The sequence below is a fragment of the Ambystoma mexicanum genome, chromosome 6q (genome assembly GCF_040938575.1).
Source record: "Ambystoma mexicanum isolate Mex_15411 chromosome 6q, UKY_AmexF1_1, whole genome shotgun sequence".
Lineage (NCBI taxonomy): Eukaryota > Metazoa > Chordata > Amphibia > Caudata > Ambystomatidae > Ambystoma > Ambystoma mexicanum.
The window spans coordinates 156011170-156038000 of NC_090937.1; the positions used below are offsets into that span (position 1 = coordinate 156011170).

At 48.7% G+C, this 26831-nt stretch overlaps 1 protein-coding gene across 2 annotated transcripts in view; it reads left to right on the forward strand.

The window, feature by feature from the left end:
* Positions 1–26831, forward strand: part of USO1 (USO1 vesicle transport factor) — a 1608467-nt gene that overhangs the window by 983700 nt on the left and 597936 nt on the right. For both annotated transcript variants that reach the window (XM_069630579.1, XM_069630578.1), the window contains one exon: positions 25836–25957. In XM_069630579.1, the coding sequence (XP_069486680.1) occupies positions 25836–25957 (122 nt within the window). The remainder of the gene's footprint in view (positions 1–25835; positions 25958–26831) is intronic.

Sequence of the window (26831 nt, forward strand, 5' to 3'; positions counted from 1 at the left end):
TCTCATCAGCCCGCCATCCGCCATCGCCGGAACCCTGCAAAACAAGAGATATCATTACAAAAGACTTTTAAGACATTTGAAGTGCCCAGAACTTACCGTTCGTGCAGTTAACGACGGACAGCAGTCCTCTGAGGTCAAGAGGCCTGCACCCTTATCCAGTGAAGAAACTGGTTACGGCACCCTGCCCCGAGGCAGATGGAGAGCTCGGCCTTCACTTACCTAAGACATCTTACTCTTCGAGTCAGACATACAGTGCACAGAGGTCCAGCCCAAAGAGCCAACCGTGTGTTACACATCACCTTTGAAGATACGGCATTCACCCAGTCAAGACCGGCGCCTCTGCGGGAATCAGGTGAGCGTTACAGATGTTGGGAAAAGTCAGGTTTTGAGGGCCTTTCAGAATTCCAGATCAGTGCTTGGATGGAGAACGATGATCCACCCAACCCGGAGGAGTTGTGAAGTGGGACTGATAGGCGATGTGCTGTGTGAGATCTGAGACTCCTTGGCGGCTGGGAGCACAGGATTTTCTCCTGAAGGAATTCCAGACCGGTGTTGTTGATGGCTCGGTGGGTGATGCACATGACTTTAAAGGTAGTGCGTCGACCAATCAAGGACTTTTAGTGTAGGGCTGATGTGTTCTCTGGGAGGTAGATAAATGAGCAGGCGTGCTGCAGCGTTTTTGAATCTTTGCAGTTTCCTCAGTTCAAACACTGGTGCGCCTAGATAGAGGCAGTTTGCGTAGTGTAAGCGGGACAGGATGTTGGAGTTGATGGGCGAGAAGCAGTGAGGCTAGGTGAGGTAAGGGAAAATACACCTGAGAATCCGTAGCTGGAAGAAACAGGTGTTCGATACAGAGGTGGTGTGTTGGGTGAGGCATAGGTCTGTGTAAAATGTGCATCTGATTTTTTTTTTTTAACCAAGTTTGTAGTTGCCGGTGCGGGCCCTAGCGATTGAGGCCATGGAATGAGTTTGGGAAGGAGCGCTGTTTTTCCACATACTAGGATTTCAGTTTTCCCTGGGTTGAGCCATGAGGTGGTTGGTCATCATCCAGTGGGCAATATCCGAGATGCAGGACAGGTCTGGACTGTCGGAGCATGGAGATTTGGGGATTTTAAGGATGAACTGGGTGTCGCCTGTCTAGTTGTAGCAAGTAAGATTGTGGCAGCGGATGATTGTGGGCAGGAATTGTAGGTAGAGGTTGAAGATTAGGGGAGATAGGGATGCTCCTTGTGGGCCCTCTTTTCTTACTGGTCATGAGGTGGAGGTGAACGGGCATGATTTGCGAGCGATTTGAGATAAGGAGATCCATGAGAGGGCTGTGTTTTTGATTTCTATTGTTTGTAGCCTGTCTAGTAGGATACTGTGATAAATGGTATAGAATGGTGTACTATGTACAATGGGCCTCATTCCGAGGCTGGAGCTATCCATGGAGTAAAGAGCACCATGGTAAGCAACCATGGAGCTATTTACTACATGGATATCCGGCATGGTGAATGGAGTAATTACCGGTCCATTCCAAGGTTGGAGGGACCGGTAAGTCCCCATTCACCATACCGGTTCCCCATCCCCATTCCTGCCCCCATAGGGCTCAATGGGAATGGGGAAGGAGTAAATTACGGCACCGTAAATTGCGGTGCCGTAATTTACTCCAAGGTCCCTTTGCGGGTTGGATTTTTAACACCTGCTAGAAGCAGGCGTTAAATGCCAACCCGCAAAAGGGAACTCGGAATATGGTGGTAAGTGTTAATGGTCACCGTTGCCATTAACAGTGACCGTTAACCCTTACCTCCAACCTCGGAATGAGGCCCAATATCTTTACTAAGCCTTTATTCGACAAATTGGACAAGACTGGGTGTCACCTACACAAATTATCCAGATGACACCCAGATCCTCATTCCCCTTTTGGGCAATTTTCCTGCGGATACAGCTTTAGTAAACGAGATTTACATCCTCATTCAGGCATGGATGGCAACCCATGGCCTCTGCCTGAATGACGAAAAAACAGAAATCCTTATCCTTGGCTCTTCCAACAACTTAAAAAAAAATTCTTGACACCAACTACAGTGCCTTCAACATCGATAGCAATATAATCGCCAAAGAAGTGAAGACTCTCGTCTTCTACCTGGATTCCACGCTATCCCTAAAAAAACAAGTTAATTCCCTGGCCTCATCCACCACCTACACTGGCAAACTTATCAAAGCATGCATTACTTTAGCCAAAATGCCCTTATCCTATCAAAACTGGACTACTGCATTGTATCGTACGCAGGAGCAAATAAACACATCATCAACAAATTACAAACTCTGCAAAATAATGCGCTCAGGACAGCCCTGAACCCCCCTACTAGAGAGCATATCTCAAATGCTAGGAGAAACCATAACTGGCTAAAAATCAGCAATAGGATCCTCCTCAAATTCGTCACATTAACCTTCAAATGTCTAAATAATACCTTAAGGAAAGAATAACAAGAAAATCTTCTGCATGACCAACCAGGACAGCCAACTCCTACTGCCTCCAAATACCCAGATTCTGTCTAAAAAAAAAAAATAGGAGGCAAGAGTTTCCCTGTACAAGCAGCTCGCAGTGGAATGCATTACCAGTTGAGCTAAGAAGGGACCAGCCGTATAACAGCTTTAGCCCAAACCCGCACTTGGCTACGACACAATTATTTCTAGACCCACAATGCCTCTCTTATGGCCTGCCCTTATCTCGACTGTTAACTCGTGTTACTGTGTAACTATGCGTACACATTATCCTATGCACTTGTCTACACTGTATGTAATGAATGTATATAATGTTTCTCCAGCATTGGATCTTTCATGGATTCACATGCTTAGAATATTCCCCGTCGTCAGTACACATATATAGCCTTTTCCTATAGGAAAACTTCCGACACTTTTGTGTCCTATCTACGTCCTTTTAGGACCAGCCTACGCATGCTCCGTAGGCCGTCCCAGTATAAGAGGCCCGCCCCCCCGTGGCTCCCCTTCAGATTTCAACCGTCTCCAAAGTAGTGGGATCTCCTCTTACTATTTTGTACAAGGTTGTGTTCCTGGAGTTGGAGTTAGGTGAAATTTTCCTCCGTGTCAGGAAAAGCACTGTTCCGTCCGTGCGCGACGTGCGGCTTGAAAAAAGTTTACGAGGGGGACGGACATATGGATTGTATATACTGTCTCCACCCTCATCATTCGGCTGATAACTGCGACATATGCAAAGGGTTTTCTCAAAAGACCCTCAAAGACCGAAATCGACAGCTGGTGGCATGGTTGAATGATGGAGCGGGGGCATACCCCCCTTCGGAGGTAGGCTCCACACAATCGGCGAAAACATCACACCACGCTGCCTCGTCGGAACCACCGGCGAAGAAATCTCGACCGACAGAAAAAGAGTAATCTCGGAGTCATTCAGCTAGAGAATTCTCATCGAGAAAATCGTCATCTTCATCAAAAAAGCATGACAAGGAAAGGCCGAAATCCTACTCGGGCTATCGCCATAGATCGACCACGAGTCGAGAGTCGAGTAAAGGCAGGCCAAGTGTGGAAAAGGGACCGCCTAAACCACCTGCTAAGCCACCGTCTTCGACGGCGGTCCAGTCATCGGCCTCCACCCTACCACTGACGCATGTGGTATCCATCGTCCCACTGATGACGACTGCGACGGTGGCCTCGTCAATGGAGGTTCTACAGGAAGCCTGGAGGCCTGAAGTTTTTGATCCAATCCCTCCGGATACTTTACTGCAGGAACAGGCTGTGTCGCTGTCCTCGGGGGGAGGACGAGAGCGGGAGAATAGCTGGCCCGGCAGACCTCGGGCTACGAGTGGTTGACAAGTCGTCGACGAGGGGATCCGGAATTCCGGTGTCTGCCCCTCTCCTCAATCTGTTTTGTCGTTGGAGATTCTGTCCACGCTTCAGTCTTTAGTACAGTCGTTGGACCAGAGACTACCTCAGGTAAACCTGCCACAGTCACCCGTCGACGAGCCGGGCCCGTCCCATCCACCGACACACTTACGCACGCTAGTCTCAGCACCACAGGCACCCCAAGAGGAAGGTGAGCTGCCAGATTCGGAGTCTGACAGGGGAGCCATGTCGGATATCTCACCAACCCCCTCGAGGGATCCAACCTGGGAGTCAGAGGTGGAGTTAGAAACCCCAAGAAGCCCAGCTTACCCGTCCCCCCCGGACGATATTGCATCATTCCATTCTATGATGGAGAATGCGTGTAAGGAATTTGGTTTGTCCCAGGAAGAACAGAAAAAGCACTGTTTTTTGTTCGACCACATGGGTAAGAGAAGGAGGTCAGTGTTCTCAATACCCATACTAGACCACGTGTGGAAGGAGGGTTTGCAGACAATGCATCACCCCTTTTCAGAGCCGGCGGTAAAAGGACGCCTTGAGAAAAAGTTTAAGGCTCCGGAGTCTACCCCCAAGTGCTTATCCTCCCAACCAACGCCTGAATCGGTGGTGTCGGCGGCAGCGGCGAGGAAAGCGAAGGCCCAGCACAAGTGCACGACTCCGCCTGAAAATGAGGCAAGACGTCAGGATGCCTTCGGCAAAAAAGTGCTATCCGTGGGAGCAACTACAGTAAAGGCCGCAAACTCTCTGGTCTGGCTATTGTAGCCAGATACGACAGAGAAATGTGGCACAGGCTCGCTCCGTTGCTGGATCATCTTCCGGAAGAGCATAGGAAGGCAGCAATGTTACTTGTCCGAGAGGGTGAGGAAGCCTCCAATCATGCAATAAACATCACGGTTGACCTCGCTGAGTCGGGCTTCAAGCAAGTCAATAATGGGGTCGTGTTACAACGACAGTCATGGCTTAAGTGTACCTACTTCAGGCCAGAGGTACAATACAAAGTATTAGATATGCCCTTTGAGGGAGACCTTCTACTCGTCTGCGTCAGGAGACAGATCCTTTGGTAGGTCGGCTTTCCCCTCCCAGGGATACAGGCGTGCTTCCCAAACTGCAAACCGACGCCGGAACTTCCAGACGTCCAGGAAGAGACTATCCTATCCGTCGTCGTCGAGAGAAAAGCAAAATAAAGATCAGCAATGACGAACAACACACCGTTCTCGGGGGAAGAGTATTAGCCTATGTCGACGAATGGGAACGAATAACGACGGATCAATGGGTGCTGGACACAATAAGGAACGGGCATTCTTTACAATTCAAGCACAGCCCTCCGCACATTCCACCTGCGTTCACCGCTCATTCCCATCCAAGGGTACTGCAACAAGAGGTAACACTCATGTTAGCAAAGGGCGTGATAGAATTAGTTCCAACATCACAGAAAGGTCAAGGAGTCTACTCAAGATACTTCGTCGTAAAAAAGCCGAACGGCAAATGGCGTCCCATTCTAGACTTGCGCGATCTCAACAAGTCTTTAAAGAGCCTAAAATTCAAAATGCTCACGCTGCAAGAAGTGATCGGAGCCGTTCAAGAAGGGGATTTTCTAGCGTCCCTGGATTTACAGGACGCGTACTTCCATATTCCAATGTATCGGAAACACAGGAAGTTCCTGAGGTTTGTGATAGGGTGGACTCACTACCAGTTCACGGTTCTTCCCTTTGGGCTCAAGACCTCCCCCAGAACGTTCACGAAATGCCTGGCCCCAGTAGCGGCCTGGCTAAGGAAGCAAGGCCACCACGTATACCCATACCTCGACGACTGGCTGGTAAGGGGATCCTCCCCAGCGTCGACCAACACAAGTTTGCAAGCCACCATGCAGCTTCCACAACAGCTGGGATTTGCCATAAACTTAGAAAAATCCTCTCTGCGGCCATCGAGAACGTTGGTGTTCCTGGGGGCACAGTTCGAGACCCAGTCAGGGCTAGTGAAGCCTTCCCTCGACAGAACCTCAAAACTCAATCAACTGGCGAGCCGACTACGGCAAAACACCAGGCTCTCAGTGAGGAGATACGTTTCGGTCCTAGGACCCATGGCATCCGGCATCCGTCTGGTGGCAAACTGTCGCCTATTCATGAGGCCAGTTCAGGAATTCCTCGTGGACCGGTGGACACAGGCCCAAGGATCGTGGTCAGACAAGATAACCATCAACGACGACAAACTGCTTCGGACCCTTCAGTGGTGGCAGAGTTTCCACAATCTGAACAACGGTGTACCCCTACAGGAACCGGAGTTCCAGCGAACCATAGTCACGGATGCGTCCCTAACCGGATGGGGAGCTCACATGGGCACTCTTCAAACGCAAGGTCGTTGGTCTCAAACGGAGTCACTCCTACACATAAACGTGTTAGAGCTCAGAGCAGTACGATGGGCCTTGAAGGCGTTCCTACCACACATCAAGGGATCGAGAGTACGAGTGCTGACGGACAATACAACGGCCATGTTTTATTTGAGAAAACAAGGAGGAACGTGATCAAGGACTCTTTCCATAGAGGCCCAGAAAGTATGGCATTGGGCATTAAAGCACGAGATTTCCATCGTGGCTCACCATCTCCCGGGAGTGAGGAATTCGCAAGCAGATTCCCTCAGCAGAAGGATGGCCCAGATACACGAATGGGAAATGGACACAGTTCAGCTGATGAAAGTTTTCGAGAAATGGGGTCACCCCCCACTGGACATTTTCGCAACCAAGGAAAACAAGAAATGCGAGCAATTCGCAAGCAGATGGCCTCAGGAGGGTTCCATGGGGGAGGCATTCTCCTTCCCATGGACGGACAAGTTCCTTTATGCTTTTCCTCCGTTTCCTCTCATACGGAGGACAGTACAGTGGATACGCAGGTACAGTTGCCGGGTAATTCTAGTGGCACCGCACTGGCTGCGGCAACCGTGGTTTTCCGACCTGCTTCACCTGTCGCTGGAACATCCAATAGCGTTTCCGAGAATCACGAACCTACTGTCCGGGGACAAAGGCACGGTGTGGCATCACGACCCGGACAGTCTCAACCTTACAGCCTGCCTCCTGACTTTTCGGAGTTCGGTACCTTAGACGTTTCGGAGGATTGTCAGAAAATTCTGCAAGCGGCTCGGGCGGGCCCCTTCTACCAACAAATCTTACACCTATAAGTGGCGGAGGTTCTGTGAATGGTGTCGAGGACAACAAGGCCTACATCCGTTGAAGGTGACTCCGGAGCAAGTTCTACCTTACCTGCTTCTCTTGGCAGAGGGGGGTTTATCTTTCACATCGATAAAGGTGCACCTGGTGGCCATCTCTAGGTTCACGAGGAAGAGACAGTCGTCTCCTCTATTCAGCGACAGGCTTGTGAAACACTTCATGAGGGGTTTATTTCAAACTTTTCCCCCGGTAAAACGTTTCCCACCAACATGGAGTCTCAACATAGTGTTGGCAGGCTTAATGAAACCACCCTTTGAGCCTATGGCCACGTCGGACATGAAATTCATATCGTGGAAGTTGGAATTCTTAATTGCTATCACATCAGCTAGGAGAATCTCGGAACTGCAAGCGTTGGTCATAGACCCGCCATACCTAAGATTCTTTAAAGACAAGGTGGTTCTGGCAACTAATCCTACGTTCGTCCCAAAAGTTCCTACAGTGTATCACAAACACTCGTCCATTGTTCTCCCTACTTTCTTCGCGACCCCATCATCGGCAGCAGAAAAAGCTCTTCATACCTTGGACGTTAAGAGGGCCCTAAAATGTTACCTACATCGTACACAGGAACTCGGGTCTACTCGACAACTGTTCATCGCATATGGTCCGTCGACGAGAGGAAAAGCAATTTGGGATTGGCTCGATGGGTCTCGTCGACGATTGCGTTTTGCCACTCCAAGGCCGGAAGGCTGCTGCAAGGGCATCCTAGAGCCCATTCTACAAGATCAACGTCCTCCTCAGCAGCATTATGTGCAGGAATTCCGCTAACGGACATATGCCAGGCTGTGGCATGGTCAGTGCCCCACACGTTTACCCGCCACTACTGCCTTGCCAGGCAGCATGCGGACGAGGTGCAGATGGGAAGATCAGTCTTGCGCCATCTGTTTCAGTAAGGTAAGCTCCACACTGTGGAGAGTTTTGTTTTTTCTACCTGTTGGTGACCGTATGCTTTATGGAGGTACAGTTATATGAGTAAACTTATTTCTGGTGTACCTACGCATTGTGTATTGTGGTGAGGGTATATTACATTACATTCTCACCGCCGTTTTCAGGTTTTACTGCTATACAATCTATTCTAAGCATGTGAATCCATGAAACATCCAATGCTGGAGAAGGGAATAGTTTCTTACCTGTAACTCCATTTCTTCAGCATTGGTATCTTTCATGGATTCACATGCGCCCGCCAGCCTCCCCGGAATGCAATGTATATGCTTGATAGGTTTGACCCTTCCTACTTTGGAGGGGCCGAAATCTGAAGGGGAGCCGCGGAGGCGGGCCTCTTATACTGGGATGGCCTACGGAGCATGCGTAGGCGGGTCCTAAAAGGACTTAGATAGGACACAAAAGTGTCGGAAGTTTTCCTATAGGAAAAGGCTATATATGTGTACCGAGGGGTCCCAGTCTGACGACGGGGAATATTGTAAGCATGTGAATCCATGAAAGATACCAATGCTGGAGAAATGGAGTTACAGGTAAGAAACTATTCCCATATACTGCATATAATGTATGTAACTAAGCATCTGTAACTAAGCCAACTGTAACCAAGCTTTAAGTATTCTTGATATGCTGTGCTCCCAGCTACCTAAGGGTTTCGGGCGCCTTATAAATATTAAACAAACAAGGCTGCAGAGAGGTCAAGGAGGATGACTACAGCGCAGCCTTCTGCATCCGCTGTTTTTTAGGTCGTCCCAGATGGAGACTATGGAGGATTCTGTTCCTCTGAGCGGCCTAAAGCTTGATTGCGCAGGGTCTAGGAGGTTGTTGGCTTCAGTGAATAGACCATGCTGCTTGTATGCTGTGCAGTCCATGAGTTTGGCCATGAAGCGTGTGTTGGAGATTGGCTGGTAGTTCTGGGGGAGGAGCGGGGCCGAGTGTTGGTTTTTTTGAGGATTGGTTTGATGTAGGAGGTTTTTAGGGCTTCCGGGAACAATCCTGATGTGAGTGAGTGGTTGTGGATTGAGCATTTGATAGTACGTGCACAGGTTGAGGCTAGGTTGTTTTTGAGGAGTGTGGGCCGGCAGGGGTCCTCGGGGAGCCTGAAGGGCGGATTTCCGCTAAGAGTGAGTGGAACTCCTGGTGTGAAATGGGAGCAAAAGAGTCGTAGGGGGGTTTTGACGAAGGTCAGCATGTGGGCAGGGGCATGTCTTACAATTTAGAGGTGATGGTGTCAATATCGACATTGTGGAAGTGTAATGATAAGGTGTCATATAGGGCTTGGGAGGCTGGTGGAGTGTGGCTCGAGCAGCCGGGTACTTGAATTCGGACATGATTCTATGCAGTTCCTTGCTCGGTTTTCGAGCATTTAGTATTCTGTTTCCATAGATCATTTTCTTGGTTTTTCTGATTTCCAGTCTGTATGCTCTGGATGTTCTTGCTAGGGCGGTTTTGTTCTGGGCCGTAGGGTTGGTTCTCCATGTCCGTTACAGATGGTGCTTGAGGGGGTTTAGTGATTTGAGGTTGGCGGTGAACCCACCTGGGTGTGGGCTCTAATCTCTGATGGTCAATTTTGTTGGAGTGAGAGGTGTAAGCGCGTTTAAAAGCCAGAGGATGAAGAATTTGATCGCTCAAGGTCCTTCCTGGAGGGAAAGTGTAGGGAGAGAGTTGAGGAGGGAGTTTGATAGGTCTGGGGTGATTACGACTTTATTCCATAGTGGAATGAGAGGAGAGGTGAGGAGAGGAGGTTGCGCTTGGCCTTGACCACCGGCCGCTGTGCTCACTGGTATGGAGAAGTAAATTGCTCCGTGATCAGTCCATGATGGGTGGCGGAGGTGCTGGGTTAGTGCTGAAGATCGCATCGAGGGTGTGACCTCCCACGTGGGTGGCTGTAGAGATGTAATGTCAGGTTGAGTGATTCTGCATTGTCTGTGAGGGATCAGGTCATAGCGTTTGAGTCAAACCAGATGTTGAAATCCCTTAAGATGGTAAGTGTTGGATATAGGTTGAGGTTGGTGACCAGCGTTTCGCAAAGTGTCTGCAAAGTTTTTGTTGTAGCAAGGGGGTCTGTAGATGAGTAGGAAGCTGTGGGGGTCAAGGGTGAGAGTTAGTTTTACTATGAGGGATTCATAGTCTGTGGTGTTGGTTGAGGTGTCCTTAATTATTAGTAGGCCTGTGTGTTTATGTAGTATCGCAAGTCCTCCCCCCCTTCATGATCTGTTCTGGTGAGTAAGGTTGTAGCCGGGTGGGAGGGCCTTGTGTGTGACCGTGTCATAAACGTCCGCAAACCAGGTCTCAGTGATGAAAAGGATGTCTGGCTTTTCTTCTGTGATGAGGTCAGAGATGTGGAATTTATTTTTGGAGACTGACCAGGAGTTGATGAGTATGCAGGATAGTTGGTAGGGTGTCCTTGTAGGTGCTGGGTGGGTAGGGTTGTGAGTGGTAGGGGGGCTGGAGTGAGGGCTGGAGTGAGGGGGGTCAAAGAGGTGGGCGGAGCAGGCTGAAGGGGGAGGTTCACTGTGGAGAAAGTGGAACAGCAGGAATGGGAGATTAAGGGAATAGGGCTAGGACTGGGTTGGGTGTGGGTGGGGAGGTTTGGTTCTAAAATGTGGTGGCAGTGTTTGCGAGCTGGGCTGGAGAATGGGTGATGCTAGGAGGGGCATAAGGTGGCCTTGGTCCGGGCCTTTCCTTGGCTTTTGGACAGTCCAAGGGATGTGGGTGAGCGTGGGAAGGGCTGTGGAGCTTGGGGTTTTGGCCAGAGCTGCTCTTTCTGCGCTGAGACTGGGGAAGCGTGAGTTGGAGGGGTTATTTATTTTCCGGGTGAGTGGTTGGTGTGTGACGGTTGTTTTATATGGGTTGACGGACAGTCCAGTATGTTCCGGGGGACAATGTTCTTTCTCTACATCTTGCCGCTCTTCATTGAGTGGAGTGTGATCTACGTGGGGGGCATAGTAGGTTGGGATGTGGGGGCGTTGGTCTGGCGAGGAGGGGCAGATATGTGAGTTGTAAAGATTGCAGGTTGGTGAGTTACAGGGTTGGGGTGATGGGCTGTCTGTTGGTAGTGGTTGAGTTTGGCTGTGGTGGGTCTCATCAGGCCTACTGGTGTGCCAGCATGCTGCGCTGCTTTGTCCAGTGTGTGGCATGGGTTTGGTTTTGTGGGACGGGTATGCCAGATTATGGAATAGAGTGCTAGATATGTGTTCTTACCCAGCCTATGGCACCTGGTCAGGGCAGTGGGTGAGTGGTTCGCAATACCAGATTAGGGGGGAGGGGGCACACCTAACATAGGGTACTACAGTAGGAAGTAAGGCACTTTAGAATCTGGATTTTGAGATGAGGAGGGGGGTAACAATTAATAGTTGAATGCAGTGGCACCTGGATTTGGGAACAGCTGGGTGGTTGGAGAGTCACTTTACTGGGGTACAGCAGTAGACACTAAATACATTGACACCTAGAATTGTAGGCAGTGAAGTACAGTGGTACCTGGGTTTGGGACACTTGGATAATGGGAGAAACTCCTAACGGCTCCTTCAATCTGGCACCTTCTTACAGAACGCAGGCTAAATACGAGGTAGGGCTATCTGGCACAGTCAGGCTAAATGCTATTGTAGACAGGAGATATGATAAGGTCAGACAACCTAAGGGGGGGAAAAGTGATTGCTGGTCACTATGTTCAGACCTAATCTTCACAATTCTGTCTAGATGTGACGCAACCTAGTGTTACATTTGTCTAGATGTGACGCGGTGCTACTCTTTACAATTCTGTCTAGATGTGACACAATGCTAGTCTTCACAATTCTTTCTAGATGTGACGCAAGCTAGTTTTACAATTGTCTAGATGTGACGCAATGCTAATCTTCACAATTCTTCTATCTGAGTGTGACACATGGCTAAACTTCACCAGGACAGAATGTAAATGCCTAAATTTGAACTACAGCAGAAGTGCAAACACCTAGATTTGAGTTATCTGAATAGATGGGCGGACACCTAAGTATGGGACACAATAGTGAATAACACCACTGAGCGTTTGTTACACAGCAGTGAGGGGGTATTCTTTACTAGCTGGCTGATTTTGGTATCCTTTTGTTGTGCAGGTAATAAGAGAGGCAGGGCTTTTTGGAATACAGTGATTACTGTACTCCCCACCCAGACCACACTTATCTCGTCAGTCGCTGCTGTTTTGACGGCTGACTTCTGGCTTCTCAGGCGAACACGGGAAATCATGGTCTGGAGCTGCTTCTGTGGTAGCTGCCCTTAGCCACAGGGGCTGCTAGGGCAGTGGGCTGCCCTAGGGGTGTGGTTAAGAGCCTACCTATTGGAGGGAAACAGCCAATCACTGACACCGGGCAGGTGAGGGGGTCACACAGGTGCAGGAGAGAAATGGAAAAAAGCCAAGAAGGCAAGTGGAAATGGCTGCCAGGAACAAAGGCAGAGACTTAACTGTTGCAACCAATGTGGGGACAGAACGAAAGCCAGAAACAAAGGACTACACTCTAGATGCAGGCCAGCTCAGAAAAATGGGGTGGGAAGCCATAGAAACACAAGAGAAACCCACTGGAATTGCACAAACTAGTCTAAAAATGATTACAAAAACCACACAAACCCCTCCACAGGAACACATGAAACAGGTCAAAAACAGATTACAATCAACGCACAGCTACTCAATGAGCATCAACCAGAAATTCACTGATCCCAAATACTTAGATTTAGTGTATGGATCAGTAAGTGAGGCAGTGATCTGTTCTATGGCACACATTCTAAAGTTTGCCCCACCACATATGTAATAAGGTATCTTCTTTCGATTTCCAGTGATGGGCTATAGTTGGGTGTGCTGCTTGTAAAGACCGGAGGGGGTATCTGTACTACTACCCACTATATGGTTGGAATAGCAGTACAGAGGCACCCCAGCCAAGGCTCTCAGTTGGTAAACGTGGGAGAGCAGCCAAGGCTTTGACTCAAGGGAGTTGATACAGGCTGGTTCTTAGGTAGAGTGAATCCCCCAAACCCCCACAAAGGAATGTCCACACACTGTTAGGTGCTATCGTAGTTCTTTTATTAATTAACATAAAAGTTATGTGGTTATATACAAATAAATAAGTTTCACTTTGTACTATGAAATTCTACTCAAATAGTTAACACAATATATACAGTACTATGTGGTACCACAGTTATTCTTAGTTGAGCAATAATGCATCAACTGGTAAGTTATTAAAAAGCATTAAAATGACTAAACATTGGTTAACCCTACAGACATAAATGTAGAAATTGGATAATACTTTAGAACACTGGCAGAATACTTTTCGGAGGAAAAATGCAATTCTGTGTGGGGGATCTCCCCATTCACCCGTACCCCCCCCCCCCCCCCCCCCCAACCTGGACAACATGCAATAAAAGGTAAGTTATACTTTGCTTTTGTGTTAAATGCCCAGTCCTTATGTATTCATTAACCGTCTGCATTTGCTTCTACAGATCCCATCACCCCAAAGTTCCTGGGAAGTAACAGGAGAGCCGACCCCAAGACTATTTTTGAGACCACTGGATGGACCCTGAGGGAGGAAGCTCCTCTTCCTTGTCACAGTACCTTGGGTGCCTTCGAAGGCAAAGTGGTGGAGTCTCTCCGTTTTACTCGATGATGCCCCTCGAGGACGGACCCACTTTGGAAGAAGTAGTCACTATGTCATCATTGTCGATCAGGAGAAGAGAATCCAGCCGTGTCAAAAAGACAGTAGTCTCCTTGGTCGTGTTGCTATGCTGACTGTGGATGTCCCATGAAGCTGAAACTCAGGGTGGGCTCCGACAATGCTTGCAAGGTGAGAGTGAGTCCTTTCGGTTTTGTTGAGGACCTTCAGTGGCGACGGGTGCAGTGACAGAAGTAGGTGTCGGTGTTTGGTATTTTGTGCTTGGCTGCCATTTAGTTCTCCAATGCTGCAGCCACAGCATGGACGACAGGATGGCTTCTGGCGACTTGGACTCCAGCACTAAATTTCTCAGTGGGCCACCACCAAGTTTGGACCCCCGGGACTCACTCTGTTATGTTATTTGGCATTTATATAGTGCTCTATATATCATTGCTATGATCTCAAAGCAGTTGTGGGTTGAACGCCCTTGGCGACCGTAGTCCAGGTCAGTCGAGACAGTAGGGTAGAATACAGTGCTTGGGTGCACTCATGTGTGCAGCCGGTGTGATTTGCATAATTGTGGCTGCATTCTAACACTAGGTGTGGTGGTAATGAGAGATCAGTTGAATGTGTGCAAACAGGTGGTTGGTCTCCGAGACTGCATTCTGGTGGCATTAGGCCTGTGTAGGACGTTTGTGTGCAGCCAGGCCAATTTTTTTCTGTAGGGTGTAGCTGCGTTCTAAAAGGTTATTGGTGTTCATGGAGAAATTGTGTGTATGTGTGCAGCTAGGCCGAAATTGATCGAGGTATATAGCTGCACCCTATTGTCTGCTGGTGTAAAGTGGAGAGTGAGCATAGAGGTAGGAGAGCTGAGTTTCTGGAGTGGATAATGTTCTGTTCCTGGTTACTTTCTGCGTCTGGATGAACTGGCTGTGATCTTCATGTTTCGCGGTAGTGGTACTCTGAGGTATATTTGCAGGATGGACCGGAGTAAGTTATGATTTGCCCGGTCAGTGTCCTTGTTCTTAGGATCAGCCTTGTGTGTTATGGAGCTCATTTTCCGGGGTCCATAGTTGTGGTTTATGTTGGGCTACAAGGTGGGTTTAGGCAAGACACTGGATATAGGTCAGGATATATCTCGCAGCGACGTAGCCGTACAAAGGCAGCAGTGTTAAAGGACAGGCTGGAAGGAGGCATTGTAGAGCCCGGTTGTTTTGTTGCCTTGGGAGGGTTTGTATCTTAGGTGTGTAGTCGAGCAAGGTAGTTGGTGGATGGGTATAATCAACTTGATGGCACGAGAGGCTGCTTGTTGACTTGCTGTAATTACTTTCCAATGTAATGTCATTGGACTCATGATTCCATAGTTTGGTGCGTTTTGGTGGCCTTAAACCATCCTAATCATGGTTTACTGAAAAAGCCAGGTTTCTGGAGCTTTACGGAAGGCCATGTAGTCTTGGGTGTGTTGCATGTGAGGGGGGAGAGCATTCCTCAGAGTTGGAGCCAAGGTTGAGTAGGCGGACCCTCCAATCCTGTTTGAATTGGACGCTGGAATCACTAGCAAGAGGGCAGTGCTTGACCTTGGGGAGCGTGACGGGTGGTAGGGTGTAATCTTCTCTTGTAGGTAAGCTGGGCCGGTCTTGTGTACGGCTTGGTGGGTGATGCATAGGATTTTGAAAGTGGCCATACATCCAACAGGGAGCCAGTGAAGGGTGCGGAGGGCGGGGAGATGTGATCCCTGTGTCCAAGTGCATGTTGGAAATCGGCCTGTAATTCTTAGGCTCAAGGGGATCAAGGGATGCCTTTTTTTTTTAGAAGAGGTTTGACATGCGCTATTTAAAAGGCCTCGGGAAAGATGCCAGGGGTGAAGGAGTGATTTAGTATGGATATTGCTTGTTCTCCTGCACATGTGGAAGAGAATATTTCAGAAGGGAGGCCGGACAGGGGTCAAGGGGGAATCCGGAGGGTCTGCTGCCGGATAGTAGATCAAGGAACTTTTCTCTCAAGATGTGGATGAAAGAGTCGAAAGATGGCGTTGTGCTGGACGCAGCAGTGGAGTCGGGGGGGTGGGTGGGCTGGTGTGGGGCAGGGGGTGAGAGTAGAGAGTTTGGTATTAAGGGTTGGCATCCTGTCTAGTGATGTGTTGTAGAAATACAGGGAGAGGGAGTCGCAGAGCGTTTGCGTGGACAAGGCTGAGGTGCAAGATGGTTTCACGAATTCAGAGATGATCCTGTGGAGCTCTTTGCTGCTGTTGCAACAGTTCAGTATTTGTTTATTGTAATAGGCCTTTTTGGCCTTTCGAATTTGTAATTATGGTGGTGGTGGGCGAACATAGATCTGCTGAAAGCGGTTTTGGATGTTGGCCATTTGCACTCAAGTTATTTTGGCTTTTGAAGGTCTTTGGGTGGAGCGAGAACCTTTTGTGGGACGATCCTTTGCGAGATGGAGCAGGTGTGAGGGGGGTGAGAGGAAGTACTATACAGAGATTTCTATAAAAAGAAGGTCATACCATCCTTGGCCTACGGCGCGGACGCCATGCCGAACCTTCCTGCAGATGTGGCCAAAACTAGAAGCAATTTTCTGGAGGTCAATTCTTGGTCTGCCAAAATCAACACCCATCACATTGATTAGACGCGAACTGAGCCTCTCATCTTTGGCAACAATAATAGACTGCAATAGCGTCCTACTATACAGGAAATGTATTCAGAAAGACTAGCCTTACGCCTACCGCCTGATAAATGAAGAAATCCGGCTTGGTACTTGCCAAATGTTGACAAGATGGGAAACCAAGAACTTGTCCGTCCTAAATTCAGTCGAAAGTAACACGGACAAGCTCATACCCAACCCAGTAAAAGTTATCAAAAAGATCGACTGGATTAAGACAATCGAAACTGCAAACAACTACAACATTTCCAGTCACCTTCCCCCGTTTATCAAGAAGTTGGACTCTCTAAAATCCTACATTAAGCTTTTCCCAAGTAGGTCGGCGCGTAACTACCTCTTAAAAATCCGACTGAATTTATTGGAAACGTATTAAGTTTTGGCTACAAGACAACTATCCTTAACCAGCTATTGCCGAATCTGCAAATCCATAACTGTAAAGGAAGCAATCCGCCACCTCCTCCTGAACTGCCCAGCGACGCGAGAAATTTGTTCTTTATACTTGAAAGACAGTTTATCTAACTTCACACTTCAAGATGAGGAAAACAGTTGGAATAAATTGATCGGAGGCGACAAACATAAATGGCTCCCAGCGACAGTCAACATCTTTCAATATATTTTCAAAGTAATGCTTCCAGCTCAGAGCCTAAACATCGCTCCAAGTACACCAACGAACTAATTTTCCTCATAACTTTCTCATCCTTCTTTCTTCTTTTTGACTAGGGTCGGACTTTTCTTCGGTGTTGGCAAACTGTTTTTCTTTCTTTTAGTTTGTTGTACGGTTTTTCAGTTTTTTCTTTTTCGATCTACTTGCCACAAAGACTAATTTTTCTTTGTAAAAAAATCTGTAGAGATTAAAAACAAATTAAAAAAAAGAAAAAAAAGTATACATTAAGCATGGCGTCAAAGGATTCAATGGTTAATGGTATATCTGAGGGCGCTGGGAGATTGTGCTGCAGTGCTTCAGCTAGGTCAGGGAGTACTTTGAATTTGTTCCAGCATTTGAGATCATGTGTGGGGGCAGTGTGAGCCTTCGGAGGAGGGGGTGGAGTGTGGACAGAGAAAGGGATGGCAGAGTGGTCTGTTCAGATGAGCGGTTTGGGGCTAGATACAGAGACGAGGTCAAAGGAGCTGAAGACTGCATCTAGGGTGTGACCTACAGAGTGGGTTGGACCTGTGGTATGTCGGGAACGTTTGAGTGCCTCTAGACTATCGACCAGGGGATGGGAATGGCGGAAAACCTACCTGCTGGCACTTCCCTGCAGCCGGCAACACTGGACTTTCCCAGCTGTGGAAAAGTGGACAGATTTTATGTCTGCAATGCCACTTGAAGATGTTTTCAGTTGGTTGGAACTTGGCAAGCTCCAGGCATAAAAAATTAAAATGCCAGTGTACCCCCTCTTCTGGGCAATGCACAGCAATCTGGCTTTTTTCTGGTCACAGACAGCTTCCGTACACAGGCCGATGCTAATGAACCTCTTGCGTTCAAGATGTCCGGACACACTTCTTCTGGAGCCACGAAGATACCTCTGTAGGACGGCAGTCACTTGGGACTGCCTTCCAGGACACTTTGGGTGTAGCACAGCAGTTGCACGATGTCTCCTCATAGCAATGGGAAGAGGTTGCCTGTCCAGGTCCTCTCTTGCTCAGTCCTTGAATCGGCACAGCAGCCTTTGGAGTTCTTTAAGACTTGCAGCCACATACCTCTTCCTCCAGTTGGATTCAGGATACAAGCTTCCAAGCTTCTGACTTCCGATTTCGACTTGCAGCTTCTTACTTGGGCTTCTGATGCAGAGGTACGTGAGGGGGTCTTCCGATGTACACAAATCCCCTCATTCACTTGGGATGAGCTAGGCTCAGTCAGCCAATCGCACACGAGGGAATTTATCATGCAGCACCCATTCGGGCTGCAAGGCATTCGGGCCATTCACCCCAAACCAGTGACTCAAAACATTGGATGTGTATTGGGGGCAGCTCCCAACCATTCAGAGAACACACTGCATTCACTCCAGTTTCAGACAGGGCTGGCTCAGGCAGGACCACAGGCATTATGACACACAAACAAAACCAGACGCCCACAACACAGGATGTGAATTGACTCCCCTTTCCATTCATTCAGGTCCCACCCCTATGGTTTACCCAAAACAAGCAGTCGCTGGCAATGTTCCTACCAGTCTAGCAGGTGCAGCCCCAGAACCACATATGGCCCTCCCATCCAATCAGGGGGAAGGGGATACAGAACCAGGGTTTCTCAAGAATTTGAGAAAAAAGAGGCAAAGGTAGGAAGCCATGAGGCTTTCATTGCCCATCTTTCCTTTGTTCAGGAATCCATTGATTCCTATGGCAGGGCCTGGGTGTCTCAAAATGGGGGGAGACACAGAGCCACTGCCAAGTCAGCATGTTGCTGCCACCAGCCCATACCCTGCTCTGTGGGTGACACAAAGGTGCCCAAAAACACACACTAGGTGTACCCCTATCTATGTGTGCCACAGGGGTATCACATGAGGCCTGCTCACCAATAATAAAAGGGAAGAGCTGCACTGCCAGTGGTCTAGACTGGACTCCTGCGGCAGAGAAGTACTCAGAAAAACACCAACAGGGAAGTAGTTTTAATGGTTCCTTGTTGAAAAGATCAAGGGAACTTCCCTCCTTGCGATCCCCTTCTGTTTTGCCGTCTTTCGCCTTGTGTTAAACTGCTATCTTGGAACTGCTGTTTCCTCATGTACTTTACCTCGCTCAAAGTGTGCTCTCGTGCTCCACCTTTCATCTGTGTGGGGAAGTGTAATGGAAGTCAGGTGTGTGTGATGGTCAGTAATTGCCTGACCTTGCCTGGCCATTGTATTGGGACATGTCTGGTATACGGCTCAGGTGTTAGTCCATTTTCTCTCATAGCGAGCTGTCTGTGAGAAAGTGTTCATGTTGTGAAAGGGAGGGGTTTGAGTTCCTAAATATCCCACCTGGTAGGATGGGCAACGGTGGTATAGGGAAGGGGATACCGCGTCTCACCATCCATTGTCCCTCTCCTCAAAGACCCCTCACCCAGGTTATCTTCCCCCACTGGTCTACCCCAAGGAACTGGATCCAAAAGTGATGGCCGTGTCCTGGCCACCTGGGTGACAGATCCCCGGAGACTGAGTGGGTGAGACACATTCTGGTTTCTCACACTGAATATTGAATAAGTAGAAAATCAACAGTCAGAAAAATAAGAATGTGTTTGTATACAAGAACTACTGTTAAAAAAGAACAGAACACACTGCCATGTTACAAAAACCCATAGTGCAAAAACATGAACAATAGGTACCAATTATGATTTTTCGCATTCACACGTTAAAAACAAGTCTTGTAAAAGTACAATTTTTTTTTCCAAACATCTTTTTATAGATTTTATACAAGCAATTAGGCGTTGTGGCATTAAGTTACATGCGCCGAAAACAGCGCTACGTTGCTTGTTAATACAGGAGATAATACACATAAGCAACAACAACAGGCCTATAAAGTCTCAATGGGGGTGAGGGGAGGAGCAGATGGATTATGCAGTTGGGGTAAGAGCCAAGGGACACTGTTCATGCTTCAAGTTTATATTGGGAGGGGGACTAGATCTGCATGGCCCTAGGCCTTCCTTAGTTTGTGTATTCTCTCACTTGTGGGAGGGGGCTTCCCTTGGTCGACACTTCTGTCCTGTTCTTCCACCCTCCTCTTCAATCTTGCTTGGCCATCCATCGTAGAGAGGGAGGCTGTCGGGCCAGGCCTGGGTATTTCTGTGTGTAGTCCAGGAATGGGGCCCAAGTCTGGTAAAATGTCTCTTATTTCCAAACCGGAGGGCTGTTATTTTTTCGGCCGCTATTATGTCACAACACTTTGCCCACCACATCTGGACTGCCGGTCCCTCTGGGTTTTTCCAGAGCCTTGCTACTGAGATTTTAGCGGCCGTCAGCAGGTGGGCGCAAAGTTCAGCTCTGTGGCCTGACAGGGGGAATTGGCCCTCGCCGCTCGCTTCCAGCAGGACAATACCAGGGTCCCATGGGATTGCAAGGCCCGTGATCGTGTTGACTTGATCTAACACGGCTTTCCAGAATTGGGTGGCCTTGGGGCATGTCCATAACAGGTGGTACAGTGTACCTTTGTCCGGGCATCCTCTCCAGCACGATGGGGGATTGCGGGGTTGCATTTATTGAGCGTCTCTGGGGTTCGAAACCACCTGTAGCATACCTTGAATGCCCCCTCCTTATTGGATACGCATTTGGAGATTCTATGCGCTCTAGTCCAGATGTGGTCCCATTCCTCCGGTTCAGTGGGCCTCCCTATGTCTTTCTCCAACTTGTGCATGTATGGCTCCTTGCGGATAGGGTCGGTTCTGTCGAGGATCTTGTAGAGGGTTGATATTCTTCCCTTTGGGGGTGTCGCTGTGAGGGTTTGCTCCAGGGCTCCAACTGCCTTTTCGCCCAAGGTATTAGATAGTCGCGTTCCAGATCTGTTGTTGGGGATCAAGGCAGGTTGATGCTCAACGCTGTAGACTTGGAAAGGTTGACCTTGAATCCCGATGCCTCCCCGAATTCCTTACGTTCCGTCCACAGAGCTTTCATGGATCCCTTGGGCTTGGTCATTGTTAAGAGGACATCGTCGGCTTAAAGGGCGGCTTTATAGATTTGGTCTTTGATTTCCAGGCCTTGCATAGCTGCGATATGGTGAGCCCTGTTCGCGAATGGCTCCATGGAGAGGGCAAAGATAAGAGGGGAAAAGGGGCATCCTTGCCTTGTGCCTCTTGTTATGTTGATTATGTCGGATCTGTTCCCGTTCATTCTAAGTCTGGTGGATGGGCGTTGGTAATTGGCTAGTGTCCATTTTATGAAATTAGGACCGAATCCATAGTGCCTTTTTTGGATATAGCCCCAATCTAGCATATCAAAGACTTTATGAGCGTCGAGCGATAGGACCATCATTTCCAAGCCCTTCCTGCTGGCCGATTCGATAGTATTTATGGTTCTCCTTATGTTTTCGTGGGTACTATGGCCAGGGATAAATCCGGTCTGGTCCGGGTGTATGGTATCTGATAGTAGGGGAGCCAGCCTGTTCGCTAGGATTTTGGCAAAGATTTTGGCATCATTGTTCAATAGGGTGACGGCCTGTAAGAGGCGCAGTGGCTCCGGTCCCTTCCGGGCTTCAGTAGTAACACTGTTAGTGACTCTTCCATAGAGGGGGTGGTAGTTCCTGATGATAGGAATGAGTTGAACAGGGTTGCCAGCTGGGGTGCGAGTATATAGGAGAACTTCTTCTAGAATTGGGCTGTAAACCTGTCTGGTCCTGGGGTTGAGTGCTTCAGTTTTGATATGACCTCACTCACCTCTTCTGCCAAGATAGGGTCTTCTAGGGCTTTCAGTTGAGGGTGTGGGGAGTCCAGCTCTACTCCTGCTAGATATTGAGACTGTGTGTGTTTAGCCATGGGGGAGCCTGACATAATTCCCTTGTGGTGTGCTGTCATGATTTCCCTTTTCTCTGCATTAGAGTGGCGAAGAGTCCCTTGGGCGTCCAGGAGACATTGAATAGTGTTTCTCGACTGCAGCTTTTTAAGTTTGGGGACCAGAAGCCGGTTTGCTTTATTGCTGTTCACATAGTAGAACTGTTTGGTGTAGATTAGTGCTCTGGCTGTCTTGTCTGCTAAATGCATTTCTAGAGTTCTTTTCGCTTTTTGTAGCACGCGGTTCACTTTCTTGTTCTGGCTTTGTTTGAGGATGCGTTCCGCTTCCGCCACCTCCTCCTCAAGTTTATCCTATTGTAGCTTGTTCAGTCGTCGGAGCTGGGCTGTGCAGTCGCTTGCGACACCCCTTATTACAGGCTTCATTGTGTCCCAGATGGTAGATATTGATGTGTCCCTGGTGGTGTTCTCCCTGAAGTAGTTCTTGAGGGATTCCGCCATTTCCGTTCTGATAGCTATGTCTGTCAGAATATGGTCTTGTAGTTTCCAGTGTCGCTGAACCGGCTCCGGAAAGCCTTGTACCCTCCGTTTCATTGTGACCGGGGCGTGGTCCGATAGGGCTCTGTGTCCTATTTGTATGGTTTCGACACAGGGGATGAGAGCACTGGAGAGAAGCAGCATGTCAATCCTACAGTGCCCCAGGTGGGCATGAGAGAAAAATGTGTAATCTCTTACCCCCATGTTGGCACATCTCCATACATCTGTGGTGTCGGTTTCCCTCGGAAATTCTGCCTTGGCGAGAGCCTTGCAAAAGTCGTCTTTGGATGGAGGGAGCGTTTTGTCCAGGTTCGGGTCTGGTGTTAAGTTGAAATCGCCCCCCATGATTACACAACCTTCAGTAAAGGTTATGAGTATGGGAAGGAGGTTGCGAAGGAATAGGCTTTGTGCCACATTTGGGCAGTATATTGCGGCTAGGGTGATGGGAAGCTCCACCAGGATGCCTTTCAACAGTATGTACTTCCCCTCTGGATCTCTTTTGACAGTGATGTGTGTTAGCAGTAGGTCTCGGCTTATCACTATGGCAACCCCTCTTTTCTTTAGGCCCGCAGAGGCAAAGTAGCGTCTTGGGTAGCGTTGAAAGGAGCTGCGTTGTTCGTCTATCCCGAGGAGGTGCGTTTCCAGTAAGCAGACGATATCGGGCGCCAGTTGGGAGAGTCTGTGCTCTACGGATTTCCTTTTCCGAAGGGCATTTAGACCCTGGACATTCCAGGTCATCACTGATAGCTCTCTATCCGGCAGGGCCATGTGTGATTAGGTTAGTTGGAGGACTTGTCCTGCCTTTGTCGGATTGTGAGTCTTTAGTCTCCCCCTCCCCAGTGGGCTGAGCTTCCACTGTTGTGGCGGTTCTGCTTTGAGGGTCGTTCCCCCCCCCCCCTGAGGTGTGTTCCATGTTACCTGTCTCCCCCCACCTGCTTTCCGCCATCCCCCTGGCTCCACCTCCCCCCATCTCTCTGACCGTAGTAAACAAGCAAAAAGAACGAGAACAAAACCAATAACAAAAACAGGTATTCCAGACCAGCCTTCTACCAACGGGCTGTCGGCTGGGCCATAGCTACAGCTACGTAAGAGACCCGAGGGTCTCCCGCTGTGTCGGTGAAATTGTTGCAGTGTGGATTTGTGTGTCATTGGTTCCTATGGCGACTGAGCTTCATTGCCTTAGGACGCTTCCGGCGGGGCCCTGGGGGGCCGTTTTGTTTGTGCAGTTCTGGACTCCATCCCGGTGATCCAAGGGGAATGAGATGGCAGTTCGAGGGCTTCCACCCAGGGAGCTTTAGGCGACTTAGTTCGATGAATATGACCCGCAGTAGGGGTATTTCCGCGGTGTGGGGGGGCAGCCTCAGTGGTTATTCAATTGTTTCCCCCTGGCCGACGGGCCACGCACCCTTCGTCGACCCTCCACCCGGGACCAGGCACAAAGGGATTCCCTGCCATCCCCCTCCAGAGATTGGTTCGAGCTCCCGGGGACGACCTCCTCTGTGTCCGGGTGCATGAAAGATTCAGCTTCTTTCGGGGAGAGGATCTGCCGTGTTTTAACCTCCCATGTGAAGGCGAGGCCCGTAGGGAAGTTCCAGCGGTAGGTTATTTTCCGTTTGCGCAGCCAATCGGTCATGGGCATGAGAGCTTTTTTTTTTGCTAGCGTTGATGCTGCTAAGTCCTGGAAAAGGGATATTGATGCATCTCGGAAGTGAATGTGCTCCATGGCCCTGGCTTCCTGCATTATCTCCTCCTTCAGCCCTAGAATGCAGATGCGAGGCACTCGAGGCCAAACAAGAAGACGCAGAAAACCGCTCAAGGTGTAATAATATCAGGCTATGAGAAATCCCAATGGCGATCTCGGAGAAAGACCTCCCAGCCTACGTATCCGACCTCTGCTGCTTTACTATTACCCTCCCAGACGACTCCCCCTTGGAGCTCGACTGAGTGCATAGGGCGAGACCCAGACAAAGTTCCACGGTTGCAGCAGACATACTGGTGAGAGTCCACTTTTACAGGCTGAAGGAGTCTGATTTTGTGATGGATTGGGTCACCTTGGCTGCCTGGCTCTCGGGTGGTATATTTCCCGTCCCCCCCTCGTTGCGCTCACTTTTCTTGGTTTTTTCCCCCACAGGCGTATTTAATAGCGCTGAAATGTTTGTTTGCTTAGTAGCCTTGGTGGATTTGGCCTTGTTGGTTCATTGCACCCCAGTACGGATCGGGTAGGAGGGGGAAAGAATGTGGCAGTAAGGGTCTCACGGTTCCTCACGTGGTGGGGGGGGGGGTCTCGTTAGTCCCTCAGATTGTTGGCATGCCACCGCCGAACGGGCTGTGGTGGTAGTTGGCCCACGCAGTCCCGGGATCACCCAGTGGCTTGAAGTGGGGAGTGGATCCAACTCCACGTTCCAGACCTCCGATAGTGGCAGATAGTGCGGGCTCCCTCCTTATGTCTAACGGATAGTCCTTAGGAGGTGTGGCTTGTTCATGGGGCTTCTGCAGTCAGGGGTCCTTTGGGGTCAGTTATGAACTCCTGAGCCTGGACGACCCCCCCCCCCCCCCCCGTGGAGGATGTTGGACAACCAGGGGTGTCGGGCCGTCTCGACGTCTGGGCAAATGGTCAGCTGCAGTCCGCAGCCCAGAGCTAGGCAGCTGATATGTTCTGGAATGAGCTAATCCGGCCCCGGGGAGGGGGATGTACTGGTGGTTCAACAGTTCCTGGCCCTCTGGGGTGGCCTCGCAATGAGTGTGGTGCAACAGGTGCTGCCAACTGTGATTCTACTTTGGTTTAACCCAAAACTCGTCTGGTGTGGTTGAGGGCAGAATTCGTTTTAAAAGAGGACTACAGGGATCTGCTGTGGATTTGACCACTTGCAGAAAAAAGAACAAGACTGTGAGAGAGGACAGAAAGGGATAGAGTTAAATTTCTAAATATCCCTTCCACCTATCCACGACTGTCCCTGTGTAGCGCTAATGTATCGCCTACAAATAGGAGACAGAATAAGAAGGTAAACTATTCACTTCTAGTTGTTGTTAATAACATCCAGCCTTGTAGAAGTCATGCTCCTCAACCACTCTCTTCCACTATGTGTCTGTGTTGGAAGAGACAAGTAGCCAAGCTAACACTCGTTAGTGTGTGCACATCCACTGGGTTATAAAATCTTTAATGACACAGGGATTGTGTAACAACCCCACACACCGAAGTTTAAAAAGAAACACAAAAACAAACACAAATTATGACTCCTCGCCATTTGCTCAAGCTTTGACCCTGTGGACAATCTAGTATGCCTCCTGTTAATTCAATAGCTTGTGCAATGCAAGTAAACATTTTCATTTCATTTAAATATTAGTTTGTGTTTTGCAGTTTATGTATTGAAAATGTTTACCTTTTCTGCAAAAAAAGACTAATATTTTACAATTTTTTCAAACACTGTATTTTTTGTGGGATCATCCAGCATGTCTTCTAAATTGGCGATTCTTCTTGGGCACGGAATCTGGGCTTTTTGGGCTGTGCATTTAACTGTTTTATTTTTTCAACCCTGAATATTTCATCACAAAAATGTGTGCGACTATTTTAGTAGCAAGATTGAGAAAATGTTATCTGTTGCAGTTGTTATAACAAAGGCAATCTACAAGTCCAGTGAAGAGGACAAAAAGGAAGAAGAGGTGAAAAAGACACTGGAACAGCATGACAATATCATGTCCCATTACAAGAATGTGATCCGAGAGCAGGTAAGACAGCGACTTCATGATTCACATGTGAAATAATTGTTTAGGAGTGAATAACTTCCTAGTTTAGTTGTGCTTTGATGTGGCCAGCCTTTAAAATGAACAATCTGTAAGGAAGCAAAACAAGCCCAATGCCATGACAACCTAGGTTCTCCTTTGAGTTCTGATGTTTTGACAGAACTTTACAAAATTCCATTCAGTCCTATTTAAACTCACTCCTGAAAGTAGACGTAACTGTGTGATGTATAAAAACATCACAATGTGAAGGTTGATTTCTTGCTTGCCACTTCATGAATTAATATGGTTATCTTTCATTTAAACAGTTTCCTTTTTGTTGTGGTGGCAAACATGCTTCAATTAATAGTCAGGCCACTGTCTCATGCCTTATTCCAGGGCACAAGTTGTACTACTTTGAATAGTGGGACTAATTGGTATAATAAACAGCAGCACTGGAAGAAGTAATGTCAGATGAAGTGACATAAGAGCATGACAATACGTTTGCAGCTCCTGATACTAAATTGGTTTCACCTGCTGAAGTTTTGCAGATGTTAATTTCTTGGTTATGTCACAGTTAAGATTGATTCCTAGTATCTGGCCTGTGTAATGAATCTGAGGAGGTTGTCCATTCTCCCCTAAGGGAAGAGCTTTCCCATGGGGCCATGGCGATGCGTCCACAGTTACAATAGTCCCCGTGGGAGTGGTGCATTGGGGGAGGATCACATGGGGAAGGGAAGCCTCTTATGGTATTAGGGACGAACATTCTGAGCGAGCATGGTATCCCACCGCCTTAGTAGACCCTCCCTCCTTTCCCAAATTAAGTTCTCCCTCACTTTCTGCAGGCAGTGTTAATATCTGTTATTGTAAGGCTAAGCCACTT